This window comes from Pituophis catenifer, unplaced genomic scaffold, assembly GCF_029215685.1.
Source record: "Pituophis catenifer annectens isolate HBS135680 unplaced genomic scaffold, rPitCat1.0.hap2 SCAF_2, whole genome shotgun sequence".
NCBI classification, from domain to species: Eukaryota; Metazoa; Chordata; class Lepidosauria; order Squamata; family Colubridae; genus Pituophis; species Pituophis catenifer.
The window spans coordinates 65,743,759-65,760,742 of record NW_027256882.1 but is presented as its reverse complement, the minus strand read 5'-3'; the positions used below and the strand labels follow the sequence as shown (position 1 = coordinate 65,760,742).

Genomic DNA, 16,984 nt, shown 5'->3' with positions numbered 1-16,984 from the left:
CTCACATCTTTTTATGTTAGAAAGAAATTTCACACAACGTATGTTTCTATTTTTCTGAATATTTTAAAATTACCTTTTGAGCAAAGTTCATAATGGTGAATCATTTAAGTATTTTCAGATTATTCTAGTAATTTTTATGTTTAAACACATGGCTTTATGTCAATACTTTGGTCTTGTAAACGATGCCTAGCAGTGTTGATATGCTGACTTAGCCATTGGTGCCCCATATTCTTATATTTTATGTGCCTTATCACAATAGTATTTTTAATAATGCTATGCTTTAAAGAAATTTAGTCAGTTTTTTTAAAAAAACAAGACTTTGCAAAAGTAATATTCTTCGATTATAACAATTTACTCAAAATTGTGGATGCCAATTTCCATAACAGCAATTAAGACACACAAGAAATGTTCAAAAGAAAATAAGGACACTTTTAAAAACAACCCATATATTTTATTGGGAATGGTAATAAAAATCTAATACTAGAGGCCAATTTAGAAGTAACTCCATCCATTAAAATTCAGCATCTTTTTCTTCAAGCAGAATTTCACCCCAGAAGTCCATTTGTTCCATTTGTGACAAACTGGCAGACTTTCATCAAAATGTCAAGAATATGTGGAAGAGAATGTTAAAAAATATTTCCAGGTAGCCCTTCTTTCTTATTTTATAAATCAACAGGGTATACAGCATCATACAAATTTTACTATAAGTATATACTAACAGTATGTATACACTAAGTATATACTAAGTATATACATACACTTCTTTCAGGAAAGAACAAAACAAAACTTGATATTTAGATTCTCATTCACAACAAATAGGAAAATATATTTTTTATCTTCATGTATAATTTTGTTTCTGCACATCCACCCATTCTTAAAAACAACAATAACAGACTACTAAGAAATTCTAATGAACTTAGAAATGCTTTGGAGTCCCAGCAGCAGAACTACTCTCTGCCAAACAGTCTTGTTGTTTCCTTTATTAGCTGGATTCATCTATTTTTCTCCGACAATATGGGCAACAATTATGCTGGAGCACCAGGAGCTCATAATCTTCTGAATGAAACATCTGTAAATGAGAATTGCAAGATGGACTCAATAGATGGAACAGGGTAGTGAGAAAGTGAGTAGATGGGATTATCTAAAGACAATTTCTGGTGTTTCCTTCCAGTGCATTATCCCCCTACATACACTATTCTGCACGCAGATGATTGCAGGCTTATTCCTTTGCCAGCACAGCCCTTCTGTTCTTTCCACGGGATAAATATCTTCTAGGCCAGAGGATAAATGAAGATGAAATAAAAATAGCAACATACTGCATCCCATGAAAAAGAATATGTCAATATCTTGGGATATTACATTGCCAATTTTAAAACGATTAAAAAAGAAAAAAAAAGTGAATTTAGAATGTACAATGAGTAAAATGTGGAGTTACTTGCAAATTTAACTCTATTGCAGTTGGATTTTATGACAACTAGGATATGATTCCTACTATGGAAGGAATAATCTTTCTTGAACTATTGATTCCGAATGAGTCATTTTACTTTTATGCTGAAAAGATTAAATCTCTGCCAAGAAATGTGACAGAACTTCCATGCCTCTTTATATGTCAGAGCCTTTGATCCTTCTATTTTAAAAAAATCCCTTTGTATATGAGTACATATATACAACTGAAGTTACAGTGGCTGGTACATCTAATGAAATAGGCTTTAGACCAGAAAATGTATATTGCAGTACATCTATTATTCTTTAAGGCATTATGGCATTTTTGCACTGCTTCTGCTACAAGCAGATTAACACAATCATCTCTCTTGAAACAATACATCTATAATTTCACGAATGACTTGCCTTTGTACAGAATGTAGATTTTTAAAATATTAATGGAAAGTTTCTATTCTCCATGAATAAATGGCAGTCCTTGAGTCATCTTAAGCACAAATTCTCAGTCATATCTCAAAACTTCCCCTTAAAAGATTAAATCTTTGCAGGTCATGCATGCTAAAAAAAAAACTCCACATATTTACAAGGTTGTTGAATACAAACTAGTTGCCTTTTCACCATTAAGTATCCTGTGTCCTTCTGCTTTTTATTTTATATAACTTGACTGGCTGGTTAGAGTCATGCACCAAATAGTCAGACGAACAGGAAAGAAATCACCAAAGAGAAATGTAATTATTCTTCTCCTCTTTTGCTTAAATAACAGTCATCAACTGCCTTTCAGCAGCTGCTTTACTTCATTTTGAAAAATCCTCTGCAGTGATCATGTGCCTGTCATTTTTTTTTCTTATGTGCAGCAGAACATTTATCTAAAAACATTATAATTTTTCCCATTCCCAGGGTATATTTTGGTTTTAGCCAGCAAATCTACCCTGTTCAAATCCTCAGTATTTATATTCATGGTTTTATTTTTTTTACAGGTGCCTGTTCTTCCATATCCTTCCACCACCCACCACCACCCTCCAACCCTTACTCATACCTGAAAGCAGAAAGAACACATGGTAATGGGATTGTCTGGAAGGAGGGACCGGAAGTACTGCCATTGTAATGGCTTTGACCAGCGTTTAATCAGCACATCTCTCCTGCTCATGGATTTGAGAATTGCGCGGTTCACTACGACAGGGACAAATTCAGAGCCCCCTTGCTGCAGGAAAAGAATAATTACAGAAAGAAAATAAATGCTTGAGTTTGGTTTGAGGCCATTGGAGTGATAAAGATCATTTCAGAAACTATGTACGGATTATTATTTTTCATTTTAATTTGCATATACTGAGGCTGTATTTACACTGAGCTATCAGTTCCTATTCAGTTCTGTATTTAGCCCTGGAACTATTCCTAGTTTTAAAAGCCTGCACATGTCGTATTGCAATGAAATTTGGAAAACGCTGAAGATGGCGTGTTGGAGTCCCTTTCAGCTTAGTCATCTTCTGCCCCAGAAGAAATCTGTTCTGTCATCTAAGGTACAGATAAATGGCTGGAATATGCTCACTAAATTTATTATGACACAACTTCTAAGGGTTATATGGGTGTATAATAGAAGAAAAATACCACAATTACTCTTGTGTCCTTTAGGAGATGGGTGATGACTGGAACACCACAAGCATTCCAGAGCCCCCAAGCATTGCACATACACATCATGCAGCCACAAAGCTATTACACTAGAGCGCTAGTGTTATTCCGCATAGTGCTCTATGATGCCACCATTTTTAGATAGTGTTTTTCTATTCCTCCAAAAGCTCTTCCCTCCCTCCCAGGCTTTCATGCAGCTCTGGGGTTGCCTTTGATTGACCACACTTCATTTTGAAAGTGACTGACATTCATTTTCTAATTAGAAACAGAAGCTTTGTAATCGCTATTTTACCCATCATTTAGAACTTGAAAATGTTATTATCCTCTCTAAGTGCTATTCAGAGATCCCTTTGCTTAAGGTTCTACTGCAACTAAATCTTTTATGTAGACAGGAGGTGCTAGTAAACAAACGCAAAAGCAAAATAAATTGTACCATTAATTTTTCCAAAGCTACAGTTAAAACTTGTTAAATATGTATGTTTTACAAATGTTAAAAATGCATGCCTTTTTAGTATAATGACTTCTTAGGCCATCCTTCTGTTTCTGCAAACAGTAACATATATTTGCCTGCAGGATATCTAGCTGTTTCTTTAGTTCTTTATTTATCTTCAAATTTAATTTAATTTTAAGGAGAGACAGGGTAAGTACTTCATAAATAAGCCACCAGGTAAACATGATCATCATGACAGATGTGACTACCTTCTCCTCATTAATGAATTTTAGGCACTTTTGCAGTGTGGTGCACAACCTAATCGAGCTGCCTGGTATGAGAACTGTGATTCAGCCAAACCAGCAACTACATAAGCCATTCCTGTCAGATATATCAAGGCAATTTAAAAAAGGTCAGACAAATCAAAGCAACATTTGTATTCTATGGGAGAGATCTGGTAGAAAAGTATAAAATGTTTATTAATGAAAGGGAATGATAGTATGAAAAGCACGTTTGCTATAGAAAATCCCTCATGACTATCTTTCTGTAACTAATCAGCAGTTTGAAGAAAACAACTGAATGAAGAGACAGTTCAGGAAAACAAGAAATTGAAAAGAAAACAAGAAATTGCTTACAACCTCAAAACTCAATTTTGCTGTAAATGGATCATCTTCCTCAATCTCGTCCACTTTATAAAGAAGTCTCATTGTTTGCACACCTAGAAGCATGTGTTAGGGAGAAAATAAGTTCTAAAAGACATTACACAATTGTACTAGGAACAACAGCAACCAGTGGAAACTAAGTTGATTTCCGACACTAGTTTCAACTTTTCCTTATCTCCAATGAGAAAAACTACGAATGTACATTTTATTTTCATAATTCCTGATACAGTGATTTGTTTAGAAATATGAAACATTTGTGGATGAAAGACAAAGATTAGCAAATAAGGAGGGGCCCCTGAAAGAGAGAAGGTAGCTAGAAGGATTGGCAGCTAATGTTTTGTATTTTGTGGAAAATTCCACCCCCAGTTCCAGTACTGGAGAAAACCTAATACTTCATGACTTCTGAAAAAAATCCAAAAATTCCTATAATGTTACTATATAACAGGGATGTCAAACTCAAGGGCTGCAGGCCGAATCTGGCCCACAGGGTGCTTAAAAATGGCCTGCAGGATCGTCTTGGAAATAGCAAAGGCCTGGCCTGCAGTGCCTCTGCTAACAAAAACGAGGTGCAAGGGAGCCACACGCATTCCTGGTTTTGGCCAGCAAAGTGCTGCAGGAAGCCATCCAGACCAAAAATGGGGAATGGGGGGCCACACATGTCCCCCCACCCCGTTTTGACCAGCAGGGTGCTGCAGGAGGCATCCGTCCTGTCTCCCCCCCGCCAGCCCGCAGAGAACTGCAATGCTGATCCAGCCCTGACACCCCTGTTATATAACATTACCATATTTTTTTTCCTTTGTACCCTAGTGGGGTTTGTGTGTGTGTGTGTGTGTGTGTGTGTGTGTGTGTGTGTGTGTGTGTGTTTACAGTTACACAATGAGTCCTCTAAAAACAGATCTCTACCTCTTTGCCTCCCTGCCTTTATAATGCAGCCAGAAATCAATAGAGAATGCAGGACTTAACCTGTAATAATTTAGAACTGTACAATTGTATTTGTAGTTGCTGGCCAATGCTGAGTCTCAAAGTAAATCCAAGCTGGTGTTCCTAGGCTGCAGAATGGATCTTTAAAAAAAACTGTTCTCAAATAATTGTTAATATTTTTATATATTTACTAAAAAAAATAACAATACTAATTATTTGCCAGAATAACATTCTTTTCCTAAGTAACTGCTAGGAAGGATACCATTACTCATCTGCTCTTGCCATTCACTGCCTATTTTGTTTAGTCTGGGTACTTCTAGATCAATCAGAGCAACAGCTTCTTCATCGGTTATTCCATCTTCTAAGTAGAATTCAACCAGATGCAAGACATCTGAAATGGTTGCAGGAGGAAAAAAAAAGAGGGGAACGGTTAGTTCTCAGAACAGCTGCAAAGCCCATGACATCTGTTCTAGAAATAAACAGAACACTTCTGCACATACACTTACACACACAAAATGGAAACAAAACACAATCCAATTATTTTAATATCATCTATACACTCCTCTCATGTATAGGGTACCAAAGGCCACTCTAGTTCTGAATTTTGGATACATTTTGGTAAAAGGCAGCTTGGCTCTGAGAAAATAACAAGTCTTTAAAGAATACCATTAAGATGTAATCAGATTAACCAATGCAGCAATAGACTTCTTTCGGTGAATATTATTGCGAGCAGTACTAAATTGGAAAGGCAAAGATTGCCAGGCACTAAACTAGGAGTCTTGTTGAAAAAAATGTAGAGATGTAATATTGTAGAGAAAATGTAATATTCCAACGCACCATAAGAGGAAGCAGCAAAGACAAAAGGTTGCCTGCAATTAATGCAGACATTCCCCAGGTTGTTCAGTAAGGGGTTGTGGGTGGAGCACCTGTAACATAAAGGCACCAGCTCCTGCAAAGAAACACAGAGAGGCAAAGTCACTGCTAGCCAGCCAGCCACTATAATCTAAACATCTGAATTAAGACCCAAGGAATGGTGAATGGCTATTTTTCAAACATTCCTTGGCTTCCATCCCATTTTCTCATTTCTTCAGATGCCAATCTAAAGTGATTTCCAATACTGGCTGGTAATGCAAGACCTCCAAGGAAGATATCCAACAAACCTGATGCAAGTAGGAAGCAATCAGTCAAGACATATGATAAATATAGAAATAAATGTACAGTTAAGTCACTATTTGTTTGGGTGAACCAGCACATCAAATCTTACAAAATGGAAGAAAGGATCTAAAGTAACACATACCTGTTGCTTTAAAAATGACTTTTAAAATTACAAGTGTCTTATTTGGATTCTATAAAGCATGACAAGTCTTACATTCTGAGGACCTCTAGAAGAGTTTTCCAGATCCAGATAGCAACTACAAATACAAGCTTAGAAATGTGCACATTTTTTATTTGTCACATTATATATAAGGATTTTCTGACACAACAGAATTGTGAAAAACACAGCAGACCAATAATTCATCCTCTTGCTACTCCAGCCCCAAGCTGCTTGAGCCACAATTAGTTTAGCTTCAACTTTTAAAGTGGCATTTGGTGTGTGGTGTGTGTGTGTGTGTGTGTGTGTGTGTGTGTGTGTGTGTGTGTGTGTGGTGTTTACCAAAGTGAAAAGACTCACAACAGAGGAAAAAAAAACCCTACTCATTTTCTGTCAAATAGGTCATGTAATAGCAAATAGCAGAAAGGATTTTGGGAAGTGATAATTGCCACCTTTAATTTTCAAAAATCAAAAGCTTCATATGCAATCCAGGGCGCAACCTGCTTGGCCAAAATTAATAGTGAAAACTCTTAGCTAAATTGGATTGACCATTAAATCTGTTTAATAAGTTATAGACAGTCCTTGTTTTGGTGATTGTGTCATTTAACAACCATTTGTAGTTATGACTATGATAAAAAAATGTAATTTTATGACTAATCCTTGCTTTTACAATCTTTGCAACTCTTTAAAACAAAGGAAAGCGAAAGTAAGATCATAAGCACAGTGTTTGTTTCACTTAGCAACTGATTTGCTTAATTATCCACAGTTGCTGGTCCCAATTATGGTCACTAAATGAAGACTACTTCTATTTGTTTATGTCATTTTATATATCAACCAGTCCAACAGTCTGAGCACCTTACAAGAATAAAGAATATAACAAAAGTCAACCGAATCAGCCAGAACTGAAAGATTCTTATCTTTTTTTTTCATATTCATTTTTTTATTTTTCATCAACATATATATACAGTCTTTTATCCATCATTAATCATTATTCATTCATTTTATATTTTAACTTAATTACATCTCTTCTATCATTTCTATACATTATTAATCAATCCAAGTATCATCTGGGTATAACATCTTTGTGCGATCATCTTCAAGACTTATCATCATTTTCTTAATACATACATTTATCTTTCCTTTTTCATTTAATTTTAACATACTACAACATATTCATCCCAAAGTTCTTATTTTTACCATATTTATTGTCTATACTCACTTTCTATCCATTGATAACATTTCCCCCATATGTTGTAATACTTCGACTCTTCTTTCCCTTTAATTGCTAATGTCAACCTGTTCATTTCTGCACATTCCAGTATTTTCTTAATTACCTCTTTTTGAACGATTTTTTTCTGCTTTCCAATTTTGTGCATTATATGCAATAATAATGCAATACCATTCTTGCCATCGTTATTACATGTATTATCAAATATATATTTTCTTTAAAGATCCTTATCTTTTAACCAACATATAAAATGCAGTAGCTTAGTCACTAGAAAGTCTCATAGATATAGAACTAAAAATCAAACTCCAAACATCGCTTTGAACTAAACCTATACACACCTATACAGAAATTTAGCAAGGAGAATCTCAGATATGTCTTGTGGGCAAGATGTCCCAACACAAGAGAACCTGCCAGTGCTGATGCCCTTGAATACTTGTAGGGATGAGACAGAAAGCATCCCTTCCCATCATACGTGAATAGTTGAAAGAGATTTTATTTGGAAAAGTTAGTCTTTAAGGCATTCTGGGCCAAGCAGTGTAGAGCTTTGTAATCTAAAAGCAGCACTTTGAACTAGATTCAAAACTGTACTGATAACCAGCACAGCTAAGGAACAGATGAGAGATAAGAAACTGAAATTAAATCCAGATAAAACAGGTGTTGCTGGTAAATAGGACATAAGATTACACTATAACAAAGAAGTGATTGGAGAAGTCTATTGATTCTCAGGTGTCATTGGATAGGCCTGTAGTAGCTGTAGCACCTAGTCCTCCTTATGATTGGCAGTCAACTTGCTTTCAAAGGCACCATTTAAACTGTAGGTACTGACCTTTAAAGAACTAAATGGTTTAGGGCCCAAATATTTTAATAACAGACTGTCCCATTACGAACCACTTCAACTGTTAAATTCAGCAGAAGAGACTTTCTTGGAAATGCCTTTGTGGCCAAGGTTCATCGTTCTGGGCCTCAAGGAAAAAGCTTGCCTTGTTCTGAGTCGATCATGGGATATATCCCCCTCAGGAATTGCACTTGGCCTCACTCTCTCTGTGCTTACAAAACTGTAAAAGTGCACTTTCTCAACTGTAAAATGGCTTTGGTGTTAAATGTTATTGTGAACTTTATTTTTTCCTTTCTAACTTTTTGTATCCTGTTTTTGTTTAAATTTTGTTAAACAAAAATTGAGTGCTCCCTAGAGCTGAAAGGCAGGGTATAAAGCAAATAGAAATAAACATTACGTTCTTCTTCCTACTTTTCTTTTACAGCAGTGTAATTAGATCAGGATAGATGTAATAAAAACGGGAAATCGGGACCGTCAACTTTCCATCATCTTTTAGAACAGGACTGTCTGAGTTATTGCATAGTCTGTTTCCAATCCCTGTAGCATCAAATGAATCCGATGCAATATATTCATTTGTCAGACAGAGTGAACAAAGGTTAGTAAAGCAAAGGAGGGTTTGGCACAGAGGCCCAATGAAATGGGACCTTTGATACATTAACTTAAACTTGTTTTAGACTGCACGATTACCTCAGGCAACTTTGAAGTCCTCTAGGCCCTTAGTATTGTGTTGATATTATTTCAGGTGTCCAGATGGAACAAATTTTGTCCTGTTCAATTAAGGTTAAGCATTTATAATATCCCATGTATTTTGACTTGACAGCCCCTTTAGGCAGAATTTTAGAAGACATGGACAACTACTCAAAAAAGAAAGGCATACTTTTTAAAAAAAAAAAATGACCTTCAAAAGGTAACCAAGTTCTGAACTTTTGTGCGGAGGTTTCACAAAGGAGGCTTCTCAGATTTTATGCCAGGTGCCAACATGGTCTTTTGTGTTAATTAAATTAAATTAAATTAAATTAAATTGTGTCATGTCAGATATTAAAGCATGGTCACAATAGGAATAAGAATAAGAATAAGAATAAGAAGAGGACTTACTTCGCTGTCGTGGAAAGGCTTGGATCGGATCGTCAGGCTTCCCAGTTCAACAGATTTTTGAAATCTGGCTGGGATCTGTAGTCCCTGCAACTTGTCGTAGGCATGACGAGCCAATTTATAGGCACCCAGAGCTTTGCTCTGCTTTGCCAGGGCAAATAATGTATTGCTGTAATCAAATTAAGGAACAAAACATACATATGGCAAGCAGGAGAAAACCACACTATTGTTTTCAGTCAGGGAAGTCGTGCACTAAAGCATAACCAAAGCCTCGATTTGAAGGTTATTTACACAAACAAAATACAAAACAACTGCTTGAATACTGATGACTTTTTGAATGAACAAGGGAAATGGAACGATTCAGAAATGAATTTATTTAATGTCAGCCTTAGCAATATCTGTACAGAAAAGACAATGATGATTTTTTTTTCTTTTTAAAAGAAAACACCGTATGTCTCTGGGGACAAAAAGGCCTCTGTCCCGCTGCCGAAAACATTACTTGCAAAAAGCAGCAAACAGGCAGCCCTGCTTTTTCAAATGCATGCTCCAATGTGCAGTGTAAAACAAACATGCTATGTTCAATTGACAGGTGACCAGACAACCATTGAGAGGATAAATGTGCTGTCGAGATAAATCTGATCATATAAATTCAGCTTCACGGGCTTAAATTGAGCTTGCTTAATTGGATTCTAAACCTTTCACCCAATATCAGGAAGGAAAATAGTAGGGGCAAATTATTAAGTATCGCCCTTGCATTTCGCCTACTCTCGGTCCCAAAAGACCAAGTTATTATCTGCAATCTTCACTGGCCTCTTCAGCAGACATATTGATATACAGTAGATCACTTACACTTTAGCTTAAGCCTGATAAAGACTATTCTGGATTCAATTTTCTATTTATTATTATTTATTTATAGCCTGCTTTTACTCCTAAATCCTGCTATGCTGACTCATTGTGATTGAAGGAGAAGGAGGGTTGTTTTGGGGGAAGAATGATCAAAGAAAATCAAGAGTATACTTCAAGAGTGCATTCCCCAGAAGAGTCACCTGAAGTGTGAAGGTCATCCCAGTTGCCTGGCTAAAACAAAAAGGCACTTACCAGACAGCTATGATACAGGAAAATGCTGGAGGCAGGTGACCATTCTAGTGATGACTGGAGACTACTGTGCAGGAGGCCAAGTCAAGCTATTAAAAAGAAAATTAGGTCTGTTCTAAGCCAGCTTTGAGAGAACACAGGACAGTTGCCTAAAGCAGAGGTAGTCTTTGACTTTGCCACAAAGAAGAGGAGGGTCAATTTATTTTCCAAAGCACCAGAAGGCAAGACAAGAAACAATGGATGGAAACTAATCAAGGAGAGAAGCAACCTGGAATTAAGGAGAAACTTCCTAACGGTGAGGACAATTAACCAGCGGAAGAGCTTGTCCTCAGAAGTTGTAGATTCTTCATCACTAGAGGTTTTTAAGAAAAGACTATACTACCTGTCTGAAATGGTATAGGGTTTCCTGCTTCAGCAGGGGGTTGGACTAGAAGACTTCCAGCTCTATTCTGATTGAGTGATTGATTTAAGACCGGTCGTTTAGCAACCATTCAAAGTTACAATAGATCTTATGATTTCTTTTGAGGTTGTGATGACTTCTCACCTTGTAGTCATGTGATCACATTTTGGGTGCTTGCTGACCATTCCACATGTATGGCTGTTTGCAGCGTCCCACAATCACATGACTGTGATTTACATTTTTGCCGAAAACTTGTATTTGTTTTCAGTTTTCTATAAAAATGCCACGTAGCAAACAATGGGCTCACTAAATGATCACCACAAAAAAAAAAAAAAAATGCTGTAAAAGCAGGTTGGTCACATGATGACTCACTTTACAACTGTCAAGACTTATGATCGTAATGGGCAGGCTCCATTACGATCCTAAATTGAAGACTACATGTAGTTTTCCATATTTGGTGGTGATGGTATTATCCAACCAGCATTGGGTGGAAGTAGAAAGGGACAACAGCTTTTCAAAAAACCCTGAAGCCTTTTGTTCAGGAAGATTTGCGGAGTTCTTTTCCACTTTAGCTGGAGAACATTTGTTTACTTGAAGACTTTAATTTTTTACTTGAAACTTTTAACATTGAGAAAGCCAAAGGATTTAAAAAAAAAAAGACTATGACTAAATATAAAGAGTCTAGAGTCACCTAGAGTCACTTCAAATATTGAGATGTGCAGTATATAAATTAATTAAATAAATAACACCAAAGTAATGACAACTGGTACAGCAACTAGTCTTAAAAGTGATGGATTCTGCTTTTTTAGGTCTGACAATCAACTATAAAGGAATCAATGATCTGCAGATTAGCAATTTGTAGGGTAGAAATGATAAACCTTGGAAATGATATTCAGGTGCCAGAATGTGTCTATACTTACAAGGATGAGAATTATGCAGGCAATTATTTTATGTGGGATAATTTATAGAAGCAAAAGATACACTTTGAAGAAATGGAATTCAATGAGTGATGCTTCTGAACTTCTCCAAACATCATCCTTGAGAATACCATGAAGAATACCAAGAAAATGCTAACAGCAGCACACTCAGGGACAAATGATCAAATTGACATCATCTGGACACATACAAAGACTCTGCTTTCTTGAGAGATCCGTAAGGCTCAAAGGTGGAAGAAAGAGGAGAAAGGACAACCAACAGCAAAGAGATACGGTTAGGAAGAGATCATCTGCCAACAGGTCTATCTATGCAGACACTGCTTAATGGCACATAATCAACCTATATGGCTATCCAAAGGGCATTTAGATGTATCAACCTATACATATTGAAACCAAATTATCTGGAAGGTCATTCTGAAAAGGACAATTACATTGCTGAAAATCAGGATATAACTTCCTTAGATCCTTGGTCCATCTAGACTTTCTTATGTAATAACTATAATGTTCATTATTCTTGGTCCAAACAGACAAATTGTTTTTTATGTGTTCTCTTTGTATTTAGATAGGAATCTTTTTAAGCTGTACTGGAAATGCCAGATAGATTATAGGTAGGTAGGTAGGTAGGTAGGTAGATGATAGATAGATAGATAGATAGATAGATAGATAGATAGATAGATAGATAGATAGATATAAACAGATTGACTGACTATATTATATATATATAGTCCCTCATGGGAAACTAGGAATTTTTTTCAACATATAAATTTGAATATGTCACCAATTTTGATAGGAAAGAAGATAAAGATGGATGGCTTGATATTCTTTGATATGTTGGGAATAAGATAAATGTGATCCGGATGAAGTTAATTCAAATGTTGATTAAAATTTTGATAGGTCTTTCTATATTTCTTCATTCTATTTCAACACATTTATAGGATATTAAATAACATTGTCTGGCTGGGCCATTTTCATTCCATAGGCAGCCTGCTGGGAAAAGTAGATCTAATTTTCTACTCTTTCAGATTTATTATGATATGTTTATTTTAGTTTTGGTTATTGGTTGGAATGAAAAACCTCTGAAATAAACTCCTCTTCAGCCTCAAATTGAATGCTATTATGCAACACCACTAAAAACCTGCAAGTATTGAGCTCCTTGTTCATGGATCAATTTTTATTTCTGCAAGATGAAAAGTATTGGGTCACAGATATTATTTTAATCATTAACATTTAACATGAAACTTTACATTATGGGTCAGCTGCAGTTTAAAAATAGGGCTTAATTCAGAATTTGGGAGTGGGAGGGATAAACTTGGTTTTTTATAACTTAGAATCACAGTACTGAAAGACATTTATGCCACTGAGCCAAATCTACAGTCTACTCCAGAAATTCAAATTAAAACAACCCAGAGAGATGTGTATTTAGATTCTTTTTTAAAATGTCATTTGAAGGGAAAGCTTTTACTTCACTGGATATTTGGTTCTACAATACTGTTAAACTTCAATTAGATGAATTCTCTAATACTCAACATTCTATGTTCTGCTTTACAGTTTTTGAAATTTGGTGTTGAGCAGTCCTATGATGATATGTGGAAATGGCCTTGGGAGAAAAGTGGAAAGCACCACACAACCAAGGTCAGACAAGAGGCAGCTTAGACTGCAAAAAGAATGTGGGTTTAGCAACCGTCTCACATGGAACCCTCCCTAATTTCTTTAGCTGTAAAAGTGACAGGGGAGAAATATATTTTCAAACTTGTACGTTTCTGCTATTGTAACCTTATAATAAAGTAGAATTGATCATGCTTCCTATCTGGACTACTTTGCCAGGCTGACAATTTCTGAGAATACCAAGGACAGCTAAGAAAGCAAACAAATGATTTTATCAAATGAATTAACACAAAAGTTTTCAAACGACCAGTCTCATATTGTTGCATTTTGGACACATTGTACTCCACCAAGGGTTATGATGTATAAGATGGGGCAGTTACATAACTCTTTCAAATAAACAAAACAAACCAACAAATAAATAAAAGAAAAACTAGCTCTCTGGAGAAATCTATAATGCTGGGAAAGCTGAAAGGAAAGAAAAGGGGACAATAAGCAGCAAAGTGGATGGGACTCGCTTACAGAGGTGATAGATGAATTGTTAGAAGATCTGATGGATCAGGTTGAGGACATGGTTACTAAGAGCTGGCATTGACTTAAATGTCACATAATTGATTCTGTATCTTGCACTCTGAAAGAGAATAGGCTTAATCTTCTTCTATGTGGCATCTTCCTATCAGAGTGCTATCATATCTCTACTCAGTCACTTTTTCTTGGTGTAAAACAAATTCATTCAATCTTCCTCTATTAGACATACTTTTTGGTCTTCTAATTATCCTCACTGCTCTTCTCTGTGGAATCTATTCCACTTCTTATGAATCCTTCTAAGAGCTGCTCAGAATGGTATATAACACTCAAAATTCAGTCTGATCCTAGCAGAATAAAGTAGACGTACTTCCTGTAATTTGGAAATGATAATTCTGTGCTTTTTGCAAAAACTTCAGTTCATCTGGTCTTTTAATTCCAAGTAAAGAGGTATTCCTGTCTATGCTTTTATCAGTCTCAAGATTCAATCCTGGTTCCTCATCCCATCTTTATAAATTCCAGATAAAACATACATTTATATTGCTTGGAGAAGATGGAATCAAAAGAGGATGTTCTTTGGCACCAGTTTGTATGTTGCCATCTTCACAGGGCAGCAGACAATGTGATTCTTTTTTTCAGTTCAGTCGTGAATACTTGTCTGTACACTTTCTCTGTAACCTGATTGCATATGACCTTTTCCTTTTTGTATCTTTTTGATTTTCAGATTCTCCCTCCATGTTAGCTACACTGACTTTTGCTCTCGTCCATTTTTCTCATCAGAACAGTCTGGAACTGGGCTTATACTATCTGCTTCTTTAGGAACCCCTACCTACCGGTATTTTTATTCCTTTTCTTATTAGGTTCTCCTGCCAGGACATCTTATTTATGACTGCTATTTATAAATGCTGTTCTACAGCGCTTTTCCCCTGACAAAAAGGATTTTGCTCAAAATGTGTTGGAATCTAGTCTGAAGTAAAGTATACGTACACCATTCTCCTTTCTTTTCCATCAGCAAGACAAGTCAGGAATTTCCTGAAAGGATGATGCCTGAAAAGAGCTTAGATATGTCTCTCCAAAAATGTCAGGGCAATAAAAAAACTATAATTTTTAACTATAATTTCATGCCTCTTTGAGAGGTTCACTTTGTTTTGGAAGACATCATCTATATCTTCTGCTTGGTTGGATGGGTGATAGGAGACATTAGCAACAGTATTACTTTTTCTTTTGTTTTTGTTTTGCTCCAGTAATTTTAGCTCAGATGCTTTCTGTATCATTGCCAAGTACATTTATTTGGCTTTCTGAACAAGAATGGATATATTTAGCATAAATGGCAACCTCTCTTGCCTTTCTACTCTTTCAGTCAATTCATTCTTCAGTTAATATATTCCCCTCTTGAAGCGTTACACCAGGTCTCTGTTACACCCATTAAATCATATTTCCCCTTTTCCATTTCCCTTTCAATCTTATCATGATTATTTCCCATATTCTCAGCATTAATCTATAGATAATGAAAGCCATGAAGATTATGAGCAATTTTTTTCCAACTTCTCTTCAGTGGTTTAAGAGGCCCCATTTCAGCAACACTCCATTTTTAACAGTGCCAACTCTTTACCTGAAGTCCTTACTTTAGCCTTTCTCTGAAATGCTTTCACAGATGGGATTTAATTTAAAAAAACCTTAATCAAACTTGCTATGCTTTGGCCAAATACACTTTTACCATTCCTTGTGCCAGCAATCCATTATCTAGATAACTTAGACCATGATCTGCAAAACCAAATCTCATTTGCATAGCCAGTTATTAATTTATAGTAGTCTTCTTTTCGTTTCCAGTCATCTTACATAGACAGAAAGTGTAATAAAAATATCCCAGGCTTTTGAACTTGTCACATTCCCTTGGTGAAATGCTGGAGTTGTTCTTCACAGCATCATTTGTCCCAACATGTATTACTGGGAAGAAGAAGCTGTTGGTGGTTTTGATAAAATGTTGAAATTGGTCTGTCAAGTCTTTGATCCTTGACCCTGGCTGACAGCACACTTCCTGAGTTGACAGTGGCTTTGTGGGTCCATTTGGTGTACAATTATTTCAACTCTCTGTAGTATTGATTCACAAACTACTTCACAAAATGCCTTTTTTTTTTCTTAGAAGGCATACAGTAGCTGCATCTTCTCAGTCTTTGAGGGATCCAGCATACTAACTCCTGTCTCTAATTTTTTCTCTATATGCTTCATCTGTAAGGGCCTAAAAGCCGTTTCAAAGTTCCAGGAGTACAAAGTGTTGCTGTATCTCTCTTTTGCTTTTGGTTATTATTCTCACCTTGATAGTTGATTATTCTATTATTCTATCATCCTTATAGTAGGCTGCTTCCACTCCGATTCCTACAAACTTGCACTTGCTTCAAATATATGTCAAGTTGTTTCCAAACAGGAAGACAAACATGTCACATACTATGCAGATCAGCACAGCAGTGTCTTACTATTCAACTTCATTTTTTGCTTCTTAGACCTCTTCTTATTGAAAAGTTTTATACTTCTCCTTGCTCCTTTCTCAAAGGGAACCTTAGCCAAAGGACAATTTTTATGTTAAGAATTAAATGTGAAATTCCTTTTAGCTCTCTCTACTCACTCTGTCAGTGAACTGGATGCTTTTATTTGGATCAATTTAGTAGTAGCTATTTTCAAAACTTTTGCATAGCTGGGGGGAAAAAATCCCAGTTTGGATTATTGAAGAGTGTTCTTAGCATTTTGCTCAATGTCAATACTTCTGTTTTACAGTGTTTTTAAGATTAAAGATTAATGTGTCTTAATCCTCTGGCCATGGTTGCTTTTGAAGCTCCAGAATTGTTGGAAACTTTGAAGACAGGTTCCCATGCCATTATTCTAG

The 16,984-nt window shown here is 36.0% G+C and overlaps 1 protein-coding gene across 3 annotated transcripts in view; it reads right to left on the bottom strand.

Moving 5' to 3' along the window:
• Nucleotides 1-429: 429 nt before the first annotated feature.
• The window catches only part of IFT122 (intraflagellar transport 122), a 70,654-nt gene continuing 54,099 nt past the window's right edge, over nt 430-16,984 (bottom strand). For 2 of the 3 annotated variants that reach the window (XM_070936876.1, XM_070936874.1), the window contains 6 exons: nt 9,550-9,715; nt 5,917-6,028; nt 5,342-5,470; nt 4,135-4,214; nt 2,477-2,641; nt 430-1,069 (listed from right to left, as the gene is read on the bottom strand). In XM_070936876.1, the coding sequence (XP_070792977.1) occupies nt 983-1,069; nt 2,477-2,641; nt 4,135-4,214; nt 5,342-5,470; nt 5,917-6,028; nt 9,550-9,715 (739 nt within the window). In that variant the 3' untranslated portion in view covers nt 430-982. Of the gene's footprint in view, nt 1,070-2,476; nt 2,642-4,134; nt 4,215-5,341; nt 5,471-5,916; nt 6,029-9,549; nt 9,716-16,984 lie in introns of those variants that run through there. The other variant, XM_070936875.1, reaches the window with a different exon arrangement.